The following is a 24,007-nucleotide window of genomic DNA, read 5'->3' as shown; positions in this document are numbered from 1 at the left end:
GCATAGTGATACCATTGTGTTACATCTTCGATCGACCACACAAACGACATCAATGTGATACCCAAGCACATATATGATGCATTGTGATACCATTGTAATATCACCGGAGAACGGTGGCCGGAGAGAGAAGAGAGGAGGGAGGAAAGTTTTAAAATACCAAAAATATCCTTGCATAAATATTTTAATTCAAAATTGCCAAAATTATAAATTTCCTAATTTATCTATTGATTTGTAGTTAATATTGGTTCTCACAGTTACCACAAACTAATTAGTTCTCATTTGATTAGGCCCCTATATATATATTAAAATTTAAAAATATAATACAAATGTATTAATTTGGAAAAAAAACCGTTCACGCGACTTCTACAAAATCACCATTAAATGGTTAGAAATATATATTTGAGATAATAAAATAAAATAAATGCATTTTTTTAACCATTAATATCTATGTCAACTTACATGTACAGTTCCTATTAAGCCTTGGAGAACTGCCAAGAACATCTTAGTAGCCAGCTTACATGCACTTAAGGGTCGTTTACCAAACGCTTATCCGATAAACGTTAACTAGAAAAGTCATTAATATCACTTACCTTACTAGACAAGTTTCTAATCCATTAATACGACATTGTATACAATAATATATCTGGTAAGCATTAACAAGGTAAGAGTCGTCACTCGCACTTACCTTGTCATCAAGATTTTGGGTCCTCACCATGTCTATCCGTTAAAGTAAAGGGTTCCTCTAAACAGTGACCAAATAAACATTTAGTAAACGAGCTTTTAATTTGATAGACACATAATTGATAATTTAATAACAGACTTTAATTAATTTAATACACAATATAATTAAAATACTATTAATAAAACAAAGTTAACAATACTTATGAATCTTATCAAAATTTATACTATATTATAAAGTATTTGACAAAAACTCTTAAAAACCATTTTTTATATATGAAGTACTGTTTATTGATACATAATACTTAAAATTTAATATTACAAATAAATTGTGTATATGTACAACTTATTAAAGCTCTATGTTTGAATTCGTGTAAATAAATACGAATAAACATAATCAAATATATGATAAATATAAAAAAATTAAAATATAATTAGAATAATCATTAAGTTCTAACAGAATACTTAATTATTATATCTATACTATATTATAAAACATTTGACAAAAACTCTTAAAAACCATTTTTTATACATGAAATACTATTTATTGATGCATATTATTTAAAATTCAAGATTACAAGTAAATTTTGCATAAATACAACTTATTAAAGCTCTATATTTGAATTCGTGTAACTAACTGCGGATAAACATAATCAAATAAAGGATAAACATCTCATTTTAAAATATAAAAAATCTAAAATATAATTAAGATAATTATTGAGTTCTAACAGAATACTTGATTATTATCTTTATAAAAAAACTAGAAGGGTACTCGCACAATGCAGCGAGATACATCTCAATTTTAATGTTTCATCTTATTTATTTTTGTCTTAGTCGATGTTATAATATGGTTTTACGTGATTTTGAGAAAGTGATAACGTTTTTATTTTTGAATAAAATATAAATATGAATATATCATTAAAAAATAAAAAAAAAATTGATATTAGTACAAACTAACTATTTAAAATCTCCCCTTTTTTTATATTTCTTTAATTCATTTTTATATTTTTAGTTTAATAATATAATTTTTTACAAGATAATAATTAAGTATTTTGTTAGAACTCAATCGTTATCTTAATTATATTTTAGATTTTTTATATTTAAAATGAGATGTTTATCCTCTATTTGATTATGTTTATCTGCAGTTAGTTACACGAATTCAAACATAAAKCTTTAATAAGTTGTACTTACACTCAATTTACTTATAATGTTGAATTTTAAGTAATATGCATCATTACACAATACTTCATGCATAAAGAATGGTTTTTAAGAGTTTTTGTGAAATGCTTTATAATATAGTATAGATATATTATTAAACCTAAATTAAGTTACATCGTTACGATAAATTAAATTATAATAAAAAATTAAATTAAAAAATTCACAAATAAAAACTTTTAAATAATTAATTTGATACTAATATTGATATATTTTTTGCAAATTTTATATATGATATTTTTAAATTTATAGCATTATCGTTTTCTCAAAACCATATAAAATTGTATTATATCGACATAGATAAAAAATAAAACGAAACATTGAAAGCGAAATGTGTCTCAATGCATTGCACGAGTACCCTTCTAGTTTATAAAAAAATATATTATTAAATCAAAAACAAATTATTTTGTTATTTAACCTAAATTAAATTATAATAAAAAATTGAATTAAAGAAATTACACAAAAAATGATAACTTTCAAATAACTAATTTAATACTGATATCGATATTTTTTTCAAAATTCTATGATATCTTCAAATCTATATTTTATTCAAAATAAAAAAATTTGTCGTTTTTTCAAAGTCACATAAAACCATATTATATCGATAGAGATAGAAAATAAAATAAAATATTAAAATAAAAATAAATCTCGCTACATTGCATGAATACCCTTCTAATCTTTATAATAATTATTGTTTCAAATAACCTAATAAAATAACAAACTCTGAGGACCAAGAAAAGCAAGAGAGAAAAAGATGATAAAAACCCAGGTGATTCATTTTCCATCTTCCCATCCCATGGCATCAACAAGAAATGGGAACCTTTTTTCTTCTAGTGGACTCTCCAATATTAATATTGTGATATGGTGAATGGGTTAGTATCCACATTATCAAACAACTAATTGGGATTGCTACTTTTGATGCCTTATATATATATATATATATATATATATATATATATATATATATATATAAACGAAAACACTTTTATTTTACGAAAAGGTATGAGCATCCTTATACTATAGTCAATCGCATCACATATGATATACATACGATACTAAATCAGAGAAGCAACCTAGGTTGCGAGCCAAGTTGTGCGCACTACTAGGCCCCATCACGTGGATAAGGGTGTTCTTGATACGATACTATAATCCATCACATGTAATACTAAATCAAAGACACGAGCAACCTTTGGCACAAACTAGATCACGGGTAAAGCCGTCCACACACCACCACGTCCCCTCACATGTGATAAGGATGTTCTCACGTTTTTGTAAAACGGAAGTGTTCTCTTTCATATTGCATCACATCCATACCTATATACGTGGGTCATTTGGTTAAATGACTTTCTGACACGTTTCAAAATGTCATGACTAAACAAAAGAACGTTACTTCTGTCCACAAAAATAACTAGAAACCTATCAGAAGGTCATCAGAGGTCATTTCGCTAAATAACCCTTGGGGTCCATTTGGTGTGTGGAATTTGATAGTATTTGAAATTGAATTTCATTCTCATCCCGCATTTGGTTTAAATAAAAAGTCTAGAATTGAAATCCCACAAACATTGGACCTAGAATTCGCATAGGGTAGTTGGTATTTTCATAGGATTTGTTTGTAAAAATATTCTAAAATATGTTAGAAACAACATTTGTTCTGTAATAATCAACTAATAAAAGGCAATGTAATTATTTTTATATTTATTTATAATTTGTTTTCTTATAAAATATCTACAAAAAATTGGAATTCAATTTCCTTACAATTGTTACAAATCAAATAGGCACTTGGAGATCCTAATATGAGCATACATGATGCCAATTGTAGGCCACAGCAGACAAATACCAAACTTGAGGTAATGGGATTTGATAGGAGGATAATAGCGCTCGTCCTTTTTATATCTTTTACCTAACAGATTATATAATCACTTATGCAAACTAGTAATTGTTTCCTAGCATCATATCCCAAATCTTTTTCTAAAACAGGGTCATCATGGGACCCCGTTTAGGTCAGTTTTTAGTTGATGCATACAGTCATGAATTCAAATGGAAGGGGTGCACGTTTTACGCGTTATTCAATTATTTGATTCTTTCTTTCAAAGGATCATGATACTCTGAGAATATCACTCTTCAAATTTGGAGAGTCCTTTAGAAGAAAGGGGAGATTCCAACGTATATATAGGAAAAGTGGTCCAACTCTAGCCGATGTGGACTCCAAGACACCCCCCCCCCCTTACAAAGGCTAGATGGACATATATTGTCATAGGTTGTCCTAGAGTGTCGAGAAGGGGCTAGCCAGAGTGTTGGGTCTGTAGAGTGGCATATGTTGGCTCTAGTACGATGTGAGAATGTGTGGAACCCCAAGATCACTCTCCAAAATAGTCCTTTAGGAGAAAGTGACGGTTCCAACATATATACAGGAGAAGTGGTTCAAGTCTAGCCGATGACGGACTCGAACATTACCAATCTAAGGGGTTGTCTGGTTGTTTTTCATCAAATCTTGTATGGATAAAGCTGTCCGTGTGGATTAATCTCTCTGTATAGATTGAGAAAGTTTTTGTTTGGGAAGGTTTTTTCATAGATGAGAAGAGCGTTATTTTAATTGGGAGGGGTAGGTCTGGAAAAGACTTGGCTTTCTGCATAAAGCTCTCCTCTATAAGCTTAACGCAAAAGCATAAGCCACTTTCTTATCTTTAAGCCACTACCAAACAGTCACGCTAATCGAATAAGACATAAGTCCTATTAAGCTCATCGAGCTGCTAACAAGCAGACCCTAAGAAACAGAAAGGTTAGAAGCTTACGTGATCTGCTTTAGGTACTCAGACTCGATCTCTCCAATTCCATCAATCTCAGCCACCCACACTGCACCAGAAAATTTACAGATGCACCAGAAAATCTCATGACAAGTGCTTTAAGTTTAAGAGGCATTCTTCTATTAAGTAATGACATTCTCAAAACTGTCGGAAGGTTATGCATTTTAAAAGGAATCCTTCTAGAAAGCCATTTAATCGAAGGACCCCAGGGAAAATGTTTACAGAAATATGTTAAATCAACAAAGGCTACCCAGATCACAAACACCTCCACATCCCTCAATCAGAAATGATTCATTGTTTAAAAAGTCTTAAAGTGGCAGGATTAACGTTTCAACCCATAACAAAATACGAGGATTCAACAAAAAGCTCAGGTGATGATGATTATGGCAAGTTAGGTAGAAAATGAACCGCAAATTTGGTTTTGTTTTATTTGCGAAAAAATGGCAGCCGTGTATATAATTAAATTGAATAGAAAATTAATTACTTAATAAACCTTTTGGCAATGGTGGTGCAAGGATGATGTAGTGCAAGAAGTCACCATGATAGATACAGATGTTGCTAGGTACAATCATCATATAAGAATGACAATAAGCCATTTGCTTGCCTGCCTCTCAATTTTGTCTGTACTTTCACCTTTTTAAACTACCAGATCTCATTATCCCAGGATTACATGAGCAATAGGAATACCCTTTTTATCTTTGAAATCATACTTACGATGACCCTACTAATAAGTGTTTGATATAAACCAAACTAGCTCAGTTTAGGTTTAGGGGGTAAGATCATCAAGCTATTTTGGTGTAATTGTGGCCTATAAAAGATCGACTAGGTATAAAGGCATACATAACTTGAGTTAGGAAGTGAGGAGTGCACACTCACAAATGTTGCCTCTATCACCTTAGATCACCAAAAGGCCAGGGGTGGATTTATGCGTAGCTGGTAGGGGGCACTTGCCCCCAACAAAAAATTCAATACAAGTGTTGGAAATTTTGTTTTATGGTAAAATTCTTATGATGCCCCCAATTCTCAAGGTCTCAACGTCTTATTTCTATTATTTTGTTTGTTATAATGTTATTGATTTAACAAACCACTATTTTTGTTTCTTTTTCCCACTTTTTTTTTGCATTTTATTATTTTGTAGATCTATATTTATTGTGTTGTTATCTGATTTTGGGGTTCTTAAGCTTGTTTTTTATTTAATTTGGATTTGTTATTTTGATTTACAATTTGCTACTCATTTGTTTTTTATTTTTGATTTATCGACATTCTTATCTCATTTCTTTATTGGGTTAACCAAACCGCTTAATTCGAAAAATCCAATAACTCAAAACCGTCTTGGTTCGGATCAGTTACCGGTTTATAATATTCTTGACCCCTCTAAGTGTGCCCCCATTGATAAAAGTTTGTGGATCCACCTCTGCATATAAGGCGGGTGGTCCAAGGGGAAACCCCCTGGCAGTGGTCATGGATTTAATTAAAAGAAAATGGCTCCATACTCATCTGAAGGTCATGGATTGAATTAAAATCTCATTTAAGGTTGTATACCTAAATATCTCAATTATTTTTGTCCTTGTACGAGCCTCTGAATCCATGCTTGAATCATGGTTTTGTGGACTTCATGCAATTCAATTTTCATCAGTGTTTTGTTGATCGCTCATGCAACTAGCATACATATGGCATAATTTAGTGAGTGAAAGTTTCTATTTCCCTCTAAAGATGATAAAATATCGTGTAAAGGTTATGTGAACGGAATTTCATATTACAGAAATATCTGCATAAAAGTTGCAAACCTTACCTGATATTATGCAGAGGGCTCCAATGTCTCCAATATGGCACTTCACATCAATCTCATAATTCCATTGCTGCAGCACCAATATTCAAAAGTCACTCATGAAGACTAAATTGTACTCATTAACACTAACTTACACAACATTTGAGAGTTTTAAAGACATTGTAAACCTTTAAACACACAATCCTTGGCAAATTTCAAGGAACTCTAAGTTATCTTTGTAAGAACACGTGGAACCCAAAGATTTGCATTCCAAAAGAGCCCTTGGGAGAGAAGGGAGGTTCCAACATATATAGAGGAGATATGGTCCAAAGCCAGTAGATGCGAGACTCCAGCATTACCCGTCCAATGGAGGTTAGACGGGCACAAATTGTCCAAGAGTGTTGAGAAAGGACTAGATGAGTACAGATTGCCCCAAAGTGTTGAGTCCCTAGAATGCTACTAGACCTTGGCTCTGATACCATTTGAGAATATGTGTAACTCCCATATTTACACTCCAAAAGAGCCCTTTGAGAGAGAAGGGCAGTTCCAACATATAGGGTGCCTTTGGTACAGACATGACAGAATAGGACAAAATAGTTGTTCAGCGTCTGGTAAGACAAAACTGGACATGACATAATAGAAAAATGACCAATTTACCCCCAATAATTTATTTATATCTTTTATATATTTCAAATAATTTATGTAATTTATTAAATTATAATAAAATAAATATTTTTATAACAAAATATATTTTAGAAAGTTTTCGTCAAGACGATTAAAATGACACCAAAATAAAAAGTTCATGTAGTTTCCAGTTTCTATATTTTACATTTTCTATTATTTTATTATTATTAATATTTAATAAGTTACATCAACTAACCAAAATGCATAAACCAGATAAAAATAATATTTTGATAACTGTAAAATGAAAGTTTAAAGAACATGAAATACTGTAAATAAAATTTGAAGAATGAATAAAATATAAAGAGGGAGGCGTATTTGATGTTTTAGAAGAGAATTGTGTTTTATTTTGAGATTATATTGGTGAAATATAGGTTTGTTCTACCTTGTTCCAAGGGGTGGGGGTGGGGTGGGGGTGGAAGACGCCTGTTCCACTCTGTTCCTGCTTGTTCTACTATGTTCCTGCCTGTTCCACATAAAAAGTTCTGCCAAACATGGAACAATGATCCCTATTCTGTTATGCCTTGTCCAATCCAGTGTACCAAACGCACTCATATGGCCATATAGAGAAGATTTGGCGCAAGTCTGGCTGATGTGAGACTCCAACAATCTTCAATGCTTTGGTAAAAGTTAGAAACAACATAAAATATGTACATACATCAAAAAAGCTAGGAGCGTTGATGGAGTAGAACAAGGATTCACACATTCCATTAAAATTATAATATTCTAGAATACACATAAATAATTTGAAGAAATCATTCACGCATGGTTTCCTTTTCAAATCCTTGCACAAAGATGTCCGAGTGTGTAAATAAGGTAGAAAATAACATGGGAATATTGACAGATGTGGCACACGTCTTCGCACTTGGTTGAACAAACCATGATGATAGGTACGGAATTTGGTACAATGCATAGAATAAAAAAACAGAATTTCCCATTAACTGGAACTTTAAGGCACCAAATCTCCTTATGTCAGCAACACTAGAACATGTGGATCATTTTTTATTTTACTTGATTGCGTCTCTTTGTGCAACAACCCGTCCCACATGGATAGAGGAGTAGATTTGTGAGCTCCTTATAAGTTCAAAGTTGTAGGCTACCAATAACTTTCACCATGGTTTTAAGTTGATTTCAAGGTTCTTGGGCCAGCCTGCTGCTTCAGCCTAGGGGGTTGTGAAGGTTTTTGTTTGGGTGGAATTTTTCATAGATGGAAGAAGCGTGTTTTTTAATTGGGAGGGACAGGTTTGGAAAAAACTTGGCTTTCTGCATAAAGCTCCCCACTAAAAGCTCACTTTCTATATCATCAAGCCACTACCTAACAGTCATGTATAGCCAACCAAATAAGCAGTGAGTCTCATTAAACTCATTAAGCTGTTAACAGACAGCCCTGAGTTATGTAGTTCAAGCTTATAACCTTTACTGGTATTATGCACTTTCACTTTTAATATTTGAGGCCCATGTATAATTAGTATTTTGTCTACACACCATGGTATTTGGAACTTCTGGCCAAACTAGTAGACAGGTCCATGCAAATTGCCCCTTACTGTGAGGGGCTGTTTGGTTGGTTTTCCATTAAGTCATGTATGGATAAAGTTGTTTATGTGTATTAATCTTTGCCTGTGTAGATTGGGAAGCTTTTTGTTTGGGAAGGGTTTTTCATAGATGGAAGAAGCGTGTTTTTTATTTGGGACTTGGGAGGGATAGGTTTGGAAAAAACTTGCTTTCTGCATAAAGATTCCCCCTAAAAGCCAACTGATAAGCCACTTTCTATATCATCAAGCCACTACCAAACAATCATGTATAGCTGACCGAATAAGCTGTGAGGCCCATTAGCCTATTAAGCTGCTAACAAACAGGCCCTTAAGGTCTTCTTGCCCGTGGGCACGGCCTCAAAGCTAGGAATTGATAGCATCCGTGGTTCGAACCTAATACCTATTGAAACAAAGTCTCAAGCCTCATCCACTAAGCCAACTCCTTCGTTTAATTAAGGTTTTTATTTCCTACTGATCAAATTCTGCCCAATTCCCACGCAGGTCATGCTTTTGGAGATTAAAAAAGGGGGGTCACTATCTTAGACCTTTATCTTAGACGAATCATCACAGGTTCATAATTTTCAGTACGACAATAGTACTTGTCTTTAAATATTACTAGTGGTTACACAAATGCATGTCTAATCACATCAAGGGGAAGAGAAGGGGCGCATTTGTTGTCATAAGACCAGCAATGTATCAAAACACCTGTGGGAATTAAATGGAGAAATAATATCCAACCATTATGGTGGTTTAGTTTTGTCTTATTATAATCTACCGCTTTGGGTAGTTACATTCCATGTGCTTTTTAAGATTTTACACATGAGGGTTGATGCTAAACCATCAACTGGACATATGTGGCATTGTAGGCTACTAAAATAATAACAGAATTGATGGAATAAAAAAAATGAATAGATGCAAATTCTCTTTGCACAAAAAACTGTTGACTGAATGACAATGCATTAAAAGGTTATCTTATTGATGCTAACATTTAAGAGATTGACAAAGTAAATAAGAATAGAGGCTAGCATCTTATTTCACTATTGGTGATAGGGGTTGTTTAGTTGGTTTTCCATTAAGTCATGTATGGATAAAGATGTTTGGGTGCATTAATCTATCTGTATAGATTGGAAAGGTTTTTCTTTGGGAGGGTTGTCATAGATGGAATGAGCATATTCTTTGATTGGGAGGGACAGGTTTGGAAAAAACTTAGCTTTCTACATAAAGCTCCTCCCTAGAAGCTTACTTAATAAGCCACTTTCAATATCATTAAGCCACTACCAAACAGTCATGTATATCTGACCGAATAAGCTGTGAGTCCAATTAAGGTCATTAAGCTGCTAAAGAACAGGCCCTTAGTGATTACACAAATTCATTAACTTTGTTTCATCTTCGGTCAGGAGACAAATGTCCACTTTGGCACTTAAGCATGTTCCATATCTCATGGCTGCCTTGTAAGTGTATCTCCCACATCAAAATTGCTATATAAGAAAGTGGGATTGATCCCAAAAGGAAAAGAGTGGAAAAACCATGAGCACCACAATGGACATTTCTAGTGAAAATGAACCTTCTCCTAACCATGAGAAGCAAAGCAAACTCTTTTTCCTTTCTAATGTTCGGTATTTTATAGACAAACATCATGAACAGCATGCAAAAAAAGTTATACATAGTATCAAGGTTGGAACTGCCTTGGTCTTAGTTTCACTTATCTATCTCCTCGATCCCCTTTTCGAGCAGGTTGGAGAAAATGCCATGTGGGCTATCATGACTGTTGTGGTTGTCTACGATTTCTATGCAGGTCAGTAATATCACATCCTAGAAATATATTCCATGGTTTAAGTGCAACCATTCTGTAGACGGAGGTTTAGGGAAAAACTCCCAAATTATGAAAAACTGAGGAACACCCTGGTAACCATTCATTTGGACGGTATACACATGTGTATACAAGTAACTAAAGCTGTTTTTTGGTTTTTATGCACGTGTGCATGTTATGCACATGTGCATACCAAACAAATTGCTTAAGAATTACTTTTATGCACATGTGCATACCGTCCAGATGAACAGTTACTAGGGTGTTAGTTTTCCATTTTTTGTGGTTTTGCCCTGGACCTGACCCCCATTCTGTAATTCTAATGGTATATGAAGTGGTCAACTTTTCAGCTCTTATAACAATTCCATCTGTTTGATGATACATATGACAGGTGCCACATTAAGCAAAGGATTACTTCGTGGAATAGGAACCATATCCGGAGGTGGATTAGGGTGTTTGGCAGCAATTTTGTCAGAAGATTTTGGAAAGACTGGAAACACAATAGTTGTTGGAACCTCGGTTTTCATTTTTGGTAAGGATAAATCCATTACTTATTTATGAACATGCATGATGAAAGTGATCTGTGATGCAAATTTAGACCCTAAATGTAGACCCTGGGGTGTCTGATACGAAAGTAGAACAGTAATGACAACTGGTAGAGTTTCAGCAAATGTTAACTCACTCTAAATAATATCATATGATGCTTAGGTGCTTTGGCAACATACTGTCGAATGATTCCAAGCATAAAAAAGAAATATGATTACGGGTTCTTGATCTTCATCCTCACCTTCAGTCTGGTAGCTGTGTCGGGTTTGCGTGCCGATAAAATCTCGGAACTAGCACGAGAACGTCTCACTACAATTGGTATGGGATTTGCTATCTGCATAATCACCAGCTTCCTTATCTTCCCCATGTGGGCAGGTGAAGAACTTCATCACTCGACATCCTCCAAGTTCAACAAACTAGCTTGCTGCATTGAAGGTATTCACACCCACAAAAAAGGACGTAAACTTGTAACAACTTTAGCACATTATTCTCAGAACATTTAAATGATGAATTGCAGAATGCATGGAAGCATATTTCAGTGACAGCGAAAAAGAAGGCCGGCAAAGCATCAACATGAGCAGTTGCAAATCAATATTGCATTCAAAGTCAAGTGATGAGTCACTGGTAATATCACTGGTTACTATAACTTTATTTAGCATATAACACACTTGCTTTCATTTCTTATTTGCTTTCATTTCATTTTATTTTTAGGCCAATTTTGCAAGGTGGGAACCCTGGCATGGAAGTTTTGGATTTTACTATCCTTGGGAGAAATATCTACAGATAGGAGAGCTGCTGAGGGAGCTTGCTTCTATCATTTTGTCATTGCAAGCATGTATTCAATCACCATTACAGGTCTCACTTCTACTTATCATGCACTGCAACAAAATCAAGTTTATAGGACGTCAAAAGTGTTTTTTTTGGGAAGGGTGTCCCAGGCTATGCCTGGACTAATCCAGAAGATTTGTGACTGCAAGAAATTAGCCTTGACAAACTCAATGGCCACAATTGTTGTGCACACCTGGAATCAAATCCTGGACAGATGGGATATTCTACCACATTCCCTAGGACCTCAACCACTACGCCACAACCCTTGTGGCTGACGCCAAAATGTTCAATTGTCCTAATAGACTAGTTTATAGGACTTAAGCTTAAAGGACCAAACCTTTGTGTGCCCTATCTAAAAGTGTCGTAATAAGTTTATAGAATGCTTTCAAGAGTCTTAACAAGCTTTTTAAGACAATTTTGAAACAAAGTGTCCTATTAACCCTTTTATAGGATACTATCTAAAAAGGTATCTTACAAAACAAGTGACCTATAAAAAGATGTGTTTAGAACATTTCTTAAAAGTGTCCTATAAAAGGGCTAATAGGCACTTTGTTTCAAAAGTGTCCTAAAAAGCTTGTTAAGAACCACAAGGGTGGTGCCCAATTGGTTTGAGCTTGGGCTCCAAAGGTCAAAAGTACCTGGAGGTCCCAGGTTCGAATACAAGGAGGAATAAGAATCCCATTGTGGCTACGGAGGTTCAAATGCGGTTCGCGGGTGGTCGCCCTGGGATTAGTCGGCTCGTATAGCGGTTTTGATATCCAGGTTAATAAAAAAAACCTGTTAATATGTCCAAAAGCGTCCTATAAACTTATTACAACACTTTTAGATATGACACATAAAGGTTTGGTCCTATAAAGTAAACATAAACACTTTTGCCGTCCTATAAACTCGATTTTTGTTGTAGTGAAAGGAGGAATTGTAAACTTTTCTGGTTTAAATTCCTTTAGTAACATTTATCTTAATTTGTGTTATCAGCCCTCAACAAGGCTACAACAAGTGATCAAAGAGAAATTCAATAATGTAGGGATCTCACTTGGACTTACCATGCATGAGCTAGGAGAAAGTATCATGAAAATGAGAAGGGGCCAGGAAAAGGTCCTAATGCTTCCTGGGTTGCAGTCCATCGAACTAGAGTTGAGCATACTTTCGACTTCAGAGCTACAAGCGATCGAAAATGTTGAAGCTCTTCCTATAGCAAACTTCTTATTTCTACTGATGGAGATAGTCGATAAGGTAAAAGTCATAGCCAAAGAAGTTGAAGAGCTTGGTCAGGTTGCTGGTTTTCAATCTAAATAGCTATAGGTGGGTTAAGCATATGCCAATATGGGTAATTAAACACTGAAGGTGGTAACCCAGACCAACTTAAGGAAACACAATAACCTGCAAATTTATATGCCGAATGATGCAAGCAGTGCCTTAAATATACATCTTGATAGAATTTATGAACAAGGGAAACTTCTCTACAATTTCTGTCCAACATATCGCTAGTTAGAGCCACAACGGTAAACAAATTGCATCATCAAACATATTAGCTTTTTCCTTTTGTTGATAAAGGGAAGCTTGAAGGATTAGAAACAATGTGTCGGAAAAGGTGAAAAAAGGTAGTGCAAGCATATGATTATTATTATCTCTGAATTTCTATTATTATGGTCCACATTGTTAGTAAAATGATATAGAATAATAATCATCACCAGCATAAAAAGTGAATCAAACAAACTAGAAATCGAACTTGGGTTGGGTATTCCAAAATATGGTATTAACCCGGATGAAATAGGAATGAGCCAATACTATCATGATTGGGTTGAATCCTAACACAGCTTATATCATGCTTGCATTATTCAGACTCAACCAATACATTCTAACCAAAAAACTACCACCCTTTTATATTAGCTTCAATCCATTAATACCAGGTAAAATTCACTCAAAGTTGCATGGTAAAACCCTCACTGCTCCCAGATCAGGATGATACATCCAGCAAGAGATTGCAAAATTAAACCACTTCATAAGATGTGGTGTAACCAATAACTGCTGCTTCAAAATTGCCCCAACTTGCTAATCACTACTTACTAACACCAATGTGCTAAAATTGCCTTTCACAATTGGGGATTATAATTATGATCTCCATGAACTGTTTAAAGGGCTTAATAAATTCATTGTTCATCTCAGAAAACATCAAGTTCACATGAGTTGTATAGAATCAGTAATTGATGTAACAATCATGCGAAAACTAAAATAAAATTGCATTTACTTACATTAGGGATCAAGTTCACAACCATAAATCAGAATCGAGAACTTTCGTGTTCGCATCACAGGGAGCAGGATCTAAAATTACACGATGCAATCATCGAATGAAGATAGTTAATAAATTCATCATTCATCTCAAAAAACATCAAGTTCACATCAGTAACTCATGTAACAATCGTACTAGAACTGAAATAAATTTGCACTCACTTGCATTAGGAATCAAGTGTTGGTGATTTTAGTGTCACCGGTTACATTTAGTGTAATGGATTTTATACGTRTGTTTCAAGGGGATTGAACTTTGTTCTAAAACAAGTATGGAGAGTGTGGAGTGCACACTTGTATTAGTCTAAGTCGGTCCCGGTAATATTTAGGGGGCAACGCCCCCTGAATGCAAAACGGGGGTCCCGCTGACTGGTCAGCGGGCGGGGTCCCAAGGGGCAGCGCCACTAGCGGGGTGTGGGGCAGCGCCCCGGCCCGAAATTATATAAGTATAGGGTTTATAATGAAAAATTCTTGAATTTTCTGTGGCATGATTGTGAATTCTATAACTTGGTAACTCCCGTTTTGAGTTTTGAGATCTATTTTCGGATGATCAGTTTCTTTGGGGCACACACGGAAAATTGGAGATACTCTATATTCTCTCTGGTTTTTGATCTTGATTTCTGCCAAAATCAAGATTGTTGCTTTTACAATTATCCCAATTCGAATTTCGTGATACCAGACATATACGGTCGAAATATCGAATTTGGAAAGTGATTCACACGATTGTAGAAGAAATCCGGTTACGGTTAACATCAAGTTCACAACCGTAAATCGGTATCAAGCACTTTCATGTGAACATCACCGGGGAGAGGAATCAGAGGATCTGAAATTACACGATGCAATCATCGAATGAAGATAGTTCAAAACGCATCGTTCATCTCAGAGAACATCAAGTTCACATATGTTGTATCGAATCAGTAACTGATCTAACAGTCATGCGAAAACTGAAATAAACTTGCATTTACTTACATCAGGAATCAAGTTCACAACCGTAGATCAGAATCGAGCACTTTGATGTTTGGATCACCGGAGAGAGGATCTGAAGTTAAACGATGCAATCATCGAATGAAGATAGTTATGGCAGCAGAGATCGGTGGGTGAACACGCTCACCGGAATTTATTTCGAAAGGGATGATGGCCTTCTCCCGCGTTAATCCCTTTCTTTATACGACCCGAGTAGCGAGAGATGCATCCGACTAGGATCCGATCCAATAAGGAAAGAACGGTCCGGTTGCTCTAGCAACGGGTCGGGTCATTACACAATGATGGATATGGACCCAATCTTGACCGGTCTGAAAATTTTAGTAAAATAAGTTTTAATTAAACTAGAAGGGTACTCGTACAATTAGGGATGGCAAAAAAAACCGAAATCGACGGTAAAAACCGAAAACCGAAACTTTCGGGCCGAGTTCGGGGACATTTTATCGGGGACTAATTCGGGGATTTTAACGGGGACGGGACAGGGGCGGTGATCACAGGCCCGGCCCGGCCCGATATGTATATATATATATATTTATTTATTTATTTATTTTAATTTATATACATATATATATATATATAATATTTTTTTTAAAAAGTAACATTAAATTTTAAAAAAAATTATCCACTTTACCTCAACAACCCAAATAAAGCTCACGAAAAGTCTAGTTTATTTGTCAAAAACCATGATTTTAGTTGTATGATGTTCGAATTTTTGTTTAGTTTTATATTGTAATCTAATACATTGTTTGTAATTGGTTCAATTATGTTTGAGACATTTAAACTTAGATCTTTAAAAAATTGTAATTTACTTTTAATTGTGAAAATTAACATATWGTAATTTTTTTCATATCGGTTTCGGGTTTCGGGTTCGGTTATAACCAACGATGAAAAAAAGAATTTTTATTCTTAACGGGTTCCCCAACGGGGATCGGGGAAACCGCAGGGACCCGATGGGGATCCCCGATAAGATCCCCGACGGGGATCGGGACGGTTACGGGGATGGTTTTAGCTATCGGTTTCGGGGACGGGGATACCAATACCCGGCTCGAACCCGGCCCGTTGCCATTCCTACGTACAATGAAATGAGATGCATCTTGATTTTAATGTTTTATTTTATTCATTTTCTCTACTGATATAATACAGTTTTATGTGTTTATAGAAAACGATAATATTTTTATTTTGAATTAAATATAAATTTTAAAAAATATATCGATATTAGTATTAAATTAATTATTTAAAAGTTCTCGGTATCTTTTAAGTTTAATCATTTATTATAATTTAATTTAGATTTAATAACAAAGTAATCTATTTTTGTTAATAATATAATATTTATAAGGATGATAATTAAATACTTTGTTAAAACTCAATAACTATCTTAATTATATTTTAATTTTTTCTATTTAAAATAAAATATTTATCATGTATTTGATTATGTTTATCTGCAATTAGTTACATGAATTCAAAAATAGAGCTTTAATAAGTTATACTTATGCACAATTTACTTATAATATTGAATTTTAAGTAATATGCATCAATAAATAAACAGTATTTCATCCATAAAAATATAATTTTTAAGAGTTTTTGTTAAATGTTTTATAATACAGGATAGATTTATTTTTTCATATGAGAATGAAGTCATTTTTTAATAGGTTAGGAAGTCATAAAACTCATTTAAGATCAAATCTTTAAAATAAAGAATATGTTAAAGTTGAATTTGAATCTGTTCTTGAAGAAAAAAAACATTTTTGCTATTCATAAATTAGCGCATGGATGTTTATTATATGGAACGGATGTCGTAAATGCATCACTACATATAAATTCTTCTCTACACATATTAACATTAAGATCTGTTTTTTACATTCTCAATATATGAAATCATATATGATATATACACTCTTTTTATGTCAAAATCAAGTCAAATTATACATTAAAAACATAAAGAAATAAGTGTTAATATAGATATGCGTAAAGAGAAAATTAGTAAATAAATGTGCACTTAACAACATATATGAGTGCATTTAGTCTACGTCTTATATTTGCACGTCTATTAGCATTAAAATCATGTCAAATCATAGTTTTGATATGTAATTTGAGAATGATATTAATAAGTACATGTAGATAGGTACCTTTATTTAGGAATCTCAAATGCTTTAAAAAGAACTATCTATTTTGTATAGTATTTATAATAAATAATACATAATTCTCATTAAAAGTTGTGGTGATAAATATATCTATCCCAACCCAACCCAACCCAACTCAATCCAATCCTCATCCTAAATAATATTTATTGTGTAGGGTTATTTATAATAAATAATACAATAAATATTCATTATGAATATCATAACATATCTATACTATACTATAAAATATTTGACTAAAACTCTTAAAAACCATTTTTTATACATGAAGTACTGTTTATTAATGTACATTACTTAAAATTCACGATTACAAGTAAATTGTGCGTAAGTACAACTTATTAAAGCTCCATGTTGAATTCATGTAACTAACTGCACATAAACATAATCAAATACATGATAAACATCTTATTTTAAATATAAAAAATCTAATATATAATAAGGATAATCATTGAGTTCTAACAATTGTTATCTTTATAAAAAAAATTATATTATTAAACCAAAAACAAGTTACTTCGTTATTATTCCAAATTAAACTAAAATAAAAAATATCGAATTAAAGAAATTACACAAAAGAACGAGAACCTTTAGATAGTTAAATTGATGTTAATTTTGATGTATTTTTTTCAAATTTTTTCATGATATCCTAAAACGTATATTTTATCAAAAATAAAAAAGTTATATTTTTTCCAAAACCGTATTATAACATCAACGAAGACAAAGAATAAAACAAAGCATTAAAATCGAGATGTATCTTACTGTATTATACGAATATCCTTCTAGTATTCGTAATGAATAATATTTCATTGTCATTCAAAATTATTCGTTATAAATACTACATAAAACAGATTGCTCAGATTCCCACCTCCATCAAAACATACATTTAACAAATGACATATCTACATGTAACCTCCCATTATTCTACTTCACATAAAATAGCAACATAACACAATCAAACTCATAATCCCACCAAAAACACACATTTTTTCCAACCTATTTTCATATCTAATCTTCTCTTCTTTAATCTCACTTTGCACTCTTGCATACAACTCACAAGACTCAACCACCAAACCATAGTTTTTGCTCCTATCGCACCTCAATGCTTCTTTCAGCACCATCAAACTCTTTCTTCCATTCACATGCCCACCTTCCATGTCTCCCAACTGCAAACACACTTCCGTTAACTCGAGCCTCGTGTGGGTCCCGCTACCCTCAACATGGCTCACTCGAAACTTCATCCCGATGATGCATTTGACGACCCGACAAGGAAGGATGTCTTTGGCGGGGACGACGGTTCCGAAATGTAACATGAAGTCTTTGTTCGTTGGCCAGTGTCTTTGACCATCGAGCGCGGACCAGCTTGATAGATTTGCGGATTGTTTGGCTTTCGGATTCACGATTATCCAACTCAGTCGGATCCCGTCTCGAAGCTCGTGCCATAGTTTTCCGTCTTTTCTCTCTTTTTCGATGGAGGTTACGGGCGGCAGACCATCGGAAACCGAAAGAGTAACTTCGCCTACGCGATTTGATAGGATGTTAGCCAGCCCTCAATCAAGAAACACAATATTTACATGCATAGGTCGTGCGTACCAATGTGAGATATGGAACAAGACCGAGAAATTTTGGGGTTCAAATATACATGCTTCAACATTTTACCCAATAGTATACGTCTTGGCCTTTAGCTTAACGATAATGTTTTAGGCTTTTTACTCTTTTACCTGATGCCGACTACAATCCCTTAGGGGCTGTTTGTTTACCTCTTAATAGTTCCATTAAGAGGCGACCACTTCTTTTCAATTTCTTGGGATTCAATTGTGATTTTTTATCTTACTTCTACATTCTATATTCATAAAGAGGCATCAAATCTACAATTAACATTTGATCATGATAGAATGCAATAGAAATAGAAGATAAAGATGGTACCTGGATGATCATCATCATTTCTAACCGAATATGTGAAAAGATCGATTCTGAACGGGCAATCAGAAAACCAACGATCATAAGCACTCGCGTTCGGTATCCCCCATACGACTTTCGAACAAATAGTCTTTTCTTTATATCTGATATCCACAATCGACACAAAATCAGATGGCGAAACGTTTTCTAACTCATCATCATCATCACTGTAATATTCATCTTCGGACCATTCTTCAGGATAATCTCGCCATCTAACTTCAGGAACATCTTTGTTTACAATAAGCGGGAAACAATCCGCATAGAACTTTTTAAACCCTCCGATGGACGATATTAAACTTTTGACATCTTCCCGTTTCGTTGAAGGCCACATTGAAGAACATACATCTTCCCATAATCGTTCTTCTTTCGAGATGGCACTGAATGCCACACAAGCACACGCTGCGCTAGCTAATGTTGCACCGTCTAGACGTCTCAGTATATCGTAGAAAAGATCGCTATTTAATGTATCCATGTTTCTGATTGGTGCCACAATCGTTGACAGTCCTTAGATCATCTAAAAAGGGAAAAAATATTTAAGTACCGTGAAAATATGTGGAAGCCTATATATGGGCTGTTTCGTTGGTTTTTCATTAATTCCTATGTTGATTAATCTGTTTGTGTGAATTAATCTCTCTAGAAGAAAGGAGCGCGTTTTTTAATTGGTAATGACAGGTTTGGAAAAAACTTGGTTTTCTACATAAAGCTCCTTTCTACCAGCTTACAGAATAAGCCACTTGCTATACTATTAAGCCACTACCAAAGAGTCTTGTATAGTTGACCGAATAAGATGTGAGTCACATTAAACTGCTAATAAAGGGGCAGTTACTCTCCAAAAAGTCATTTTAGGAAAGAACGAAGATTATAGCATATATTGAGAAGAATAATTACAACACTAGCCAATGTGGAAAGCTAACACGCCCCTTCCAACATAGGCTACAGATTGTCCCATAGTGTTGACACGGGGATGCACAGGTGAGGGGCTACACGAGTACATATTACACCCCAAAATGGCGAGTCCCTATAGTAGTAAACCTAGGCTTTGAACAATGTAAGAAACGAAGAATAAGTGGAACCTCATATTTTAGCAAAAGTGGATTACCGGCGCCGACTGGACTCACATGGATCCCGCCCCCTAGGAACCACATGTGAGGAGGCATTACAAGGCTGACTCGGCCTTAAGGCTAGTTCAAGCTGTCTCCAACAAGATTCGGACCGAAACATGTTGTGTATTTGAGCAAAATCGCTCGTCCCGCCCCACATCCGAGGGCCCATGAAACCCCATATTACCCAAATTTTAGTAGATACGGAATTCTAACACGCCTTTCCAACGGAAGCTACAGAATATCCCAAAGGGTGCGTTTGGTACACTGGACAAGACAAAAACTGAAATCACTGTTCCACGTTTGACACGACTTCTATGTGGAACATGACAAGAACAGAGTGGAACAGAACAGGCGTGTTCCACCCCCATCCCATGGAACAAAATTTTCCTCAATATTTAAAACATAATTCTCCTCTAAAACATAATTCTTTACCAATATAACCTCGAAATAAAACATAATTTTCCTCTAAAACATCAAATACACCTCAATATTTACATTTTATTCATCCTTTAAATTTTATTTGTCATATTTTATGCTCTTTAAACTTTTACTTTTAAGTCCTCAAAATATTATTTTTATATTGTTTCTATATTTTGGTTAATTTATGTAATTTAATAAATATTAATAATAAAAAAAGGAATAAAATAAAAATTGGAAACTATATAAATGTTTTATGTTGGTATCATTTTAATCGTCTTAACGAGAACTTTGTTAAAATAATATTTGTTTTATTATAATTTAATAAATTACACAAATTAATCAAAATATATAGAACATATAAACAACTCGTGAGGAATAAATTGATCACTTTAATATGTCTTGTCAGTTCTTTCTTACCAAAGGTGGTACAGTTGTTCGGTCTTCTTCAGTTATACCATGTCCTATCCTACCTCTCTCAATACCAGATGCATCCAAAGTGCCTAAGAGATGAGGAGCCAGACAAGTATGGATTGCCCAAGTGGACCCTAGACCTACAAGTATAGATTGCCCAAGTGGACCCTAGACCTAGAGTGGTAGACCTCATTTAAGAACATGTGGAAGTGTGGAACTACATATTAATCTTCAAAAGACCCCTCATCGACAAATGCAAGGTTTCAGTATATACCGAGGAGAATGATTATAAGAGACTATAACAAGTACAAAGAAACAGTTAACCTGCAACAAGAACCACACTCCCAAATCATCTTATTTTTGTTGTATCACAAAGATAGATTAATACTAATCAAAATTTAAAAAATTAGATCCCTAAATTCATGAGCTAGAGCAAACGATTGAACAAGAATAAGAACATTTCCTTCTCTTAAACTTGGAGGATTTCATGGCTTCCATGAACCACCAATATATCTTTTCCTCATAATAAAGAAATCAAAATGCAAATTGAAGTTATACTAAACCCAAGTAAACGAAAGAGAAATTGACCAAAATAGTCATTTTCTTCGGTCCAATTTACCTCTTAGCCATTTCTTTCTCACTCCTGCTAAAAAGTCACTACCTCTACAAGTGTCAGAGTTGCAACTTACGGAGAGGTATTCTAAATAAAAATTAGCTTATATGAGGTTTTCAAGATCTAGGACGTGGCTTGTAATGATAATTGGAAAAAAAGGCTTTCAGCCCTTTTGATGCTCCTCCGCAGATTCTAAAGTGGGAAGGAACCAAAACCATAATGGGTTTTCAACCCTCCGCAAGTTTGATGCCCCACCACAATTTTTAAAGCAGAGTTTGGTAAAAGAAGTGGCACTTGAAGGTTTTTTAGAAAAATGCCCCCTTCATAAGTTGTGCCAAGGACACTTCCGAAGATATTATTTTTTTCATGAGTATAGGAGAGAATTGGTCAAGAGGTGAATTAAACCTGTTAAAATAACTATTTTGATCAATTTCTCAAAACTAAAACATAATCCCACATCCAAACCATAACTTATATATCAAAAACTCACAAAATTATGGCCAAAAAGTGAACTACAAAAAGGGGGTGAGAGAACACACACCTCAGGTGAATCAGAAACAGAAATTCTCACTTGATCGGACCATCAGTTGAACCAGAAACAGTGAAATATCACCGACCTCCATCTGTTGACCATTGTATATAATTGTTTCTTTGTGTAAACTAATCTATAGATGAACTGGTCACCCACTTTCTTTTCTACAAATATAAAAACAAAAAGACCAAGTGTCTAATCTCGCCTTCAATTGTGAGTGTGTGTTCTTTTTCTCAATGTAGATGACAACTTTGATCAGATATATATATATACAATTTTCTTGGCCCCTGAGCGATGTTCTCAAGACACCGATGCTTCCATGCTTCCCAGCCAGATATTCACGTGCTCCTCACGTGATCTATGGATATATGTCTATATATACTTTGTGTTTATCTAAAAGTTTATTAATTTAGTCTTTTATGTATTTGATAACATATTATATCAAATCATTAATAAGTAGAATTGGTTAGATGCACCTCTACCTGATAATTTTCATACTCATATATATTTATATTAAAACTTATTATATCAAATCATTAATAAGTAGAATTGGTTAGATGCACCTCTACCTGATAATTTTCATACTCATATATATTTATATTAAAACTTACTTTTTAGCATCTTCTCTTTTTTACCTTATTTGTTATCACCTCATCTCCAACTCATTAAATTAAAAATTCTTCTAAAAGTCCACAATGTTAATTCTTTATCTCTTTTTTATAGGTCCTCTTGATTTTTACAACATCAATAATTATTATGAAGTCAAAAAAATAAAAATAAAAAACCATGTCACTTCAAACAAACTTTATAGCAAGGTTCTTGTACAAGAACCAAAATGGGATGAGGTTCTTATAAATACTCTCCATAATGATAGTTCCTACAAGTCATTTATTTTTTTTGTTTTTTTTGGTAAAAAGTTTGTTATTTTAGAAATATTGGAGATTTGGTAAAAATTTGCTAATGCATGATTTTGACATTAAAAGCATCTTGTCAAAACCTCTTTTTCGCATATTTATTTTGCCACCTCACTTCCAACTTATCAAATTAAGAATTCAAGTCATAATGGTAGCTCTTATAATAACCTCATTTTTATAGGTCCCATTTATTTTTTTTAACGTCAACAATTATTATAAAATCAATAAAATATATAAAATAAAACTACAAAATTGGCAATTCCCACAAACTTTGTGGTAAGAACCAAGGTTCTTGTACAAAACCCAAAGAGATAAGGTTCCTACAAGAACTTTTCATAATAATAGTTCTTATAGATCAATTATTTTTTTTAATTGTAAAAACCTTCCAAGATACTTGTATAAAAACAATAAAATATATTAAAAACTAACCAAAAAAGTCACTTTACACTACTTTTAAGACGAGCCAATATCAATGTGCAAAACTAATAGAATATGAAGTTATTATAACTCTCCCCATTAATAATTTTTCCAAATCCATACTTTTTGCTTTCGTAAAATACCTTAAACTAGAGATACTCTAAAGAAATATTTTCAAAACAAAAAAATAAAAAAATAAAGAGGATCGCTAGTTACGCTCTCTATTACAGGTTTAAATGCTTGAAAATTATGATAGCTTTGAAAATTCATAAAATATTTTTTTATTGAAATCGATTTAATAATATTATATTTAATTATTATTATTATTTTATAAATATATATTAATTATAATATATTATATAGTCATTCATTGTTTATAT

General features: G+C 33.6%; 2 protein-coding genes and 1 long non-coding RNA gene across 3 annotated transcripts; 1 reads left to right on the top strand and 2 right to left on the bottom strand.

The window, feature by feature from the left end:
- The first annotated feature begins 10,205 nt into the window (after window positions 1-10,205).
- Window positions 10,206-13,230, top strand: LOC112508121 (aluminum-activated malate transporter 2-like). Its single transcript, XM_025112901.1, has 6 exons — window positions 10,206-10,473; window positions 10,877-11,017; window positions 11,194-11,466; window positions 11,549-11,655; window positions 11,743-11,886; window positions 12,835-13,230. The coding sequence occupies exons 1-6, from the start codon at window positions 10,206-10,208 to the stop codon at window positions 13,153-13,155; spliced, it is 1,254 nt and encodes a 417-aa protein (XP_024968669.1). The 3' UTR covers window positions 13,156-13,230.
- LOC112508122 lies at window positions 11,389-15,236 on the bottom strand. Its single transcript, XR_003068614.1, has 3 exons — window positions 15,115-15,236; window positions 14,112-14,181; window positions 11,389-11,455 (listed from the first exon to the last, which is right to left on the bottom strand). It is a non-coding gene; the product is annotated as an uncharacterized LOC112508122 (long non-coding RNA).
- A 2,868-nt stretch (window positions 15,237-18,104) lies between these two features.
- LOC112508039 (probable F-box protein At2g36090) lies at window positions 18,105-22,530 on the bottom strand. Its single transcript, XM_025112822.1, has 3 exons — window positions 22,306-22,530; window positions 19,185-19,731; window positions 18,105-18,777 (listed from the first exon to the last, which is right to left on the bottom strand). The coding sequence occupies exons 2-3, from the start codon at window positions 19,687-19,689 to the stop codon at window positions 18,188-18,190; spliced, it is 1,095 nt and encodes a 364-aa protein (XP_024968590.1). The 5' UTR covers window positions 19,690-19,731; window positions 22,306-22,530; the 3' UTR covers window positions 18,105-18,187.
- Between the last annotated feature and the right edge of the window lie 1,477 nt (window positions 22,531-24,007).

Source organism: Cynara cardunculus (genome assembly GCF_001531365.2).
Source record: "Cynara cardunculus var. scolymus isolate 2C chromosome LG 2, CcrdV1, whole genome shotgun sequence".
NCBI lineage: Eukaryota > Viridiplantae > Streptophyta > Magnoliopsida > Asterales > Asteraceae > Cynara > Cynara cardunculus.
This window is presented reverse-complemented; position numbering and strand designations above follow the sequence as displayed.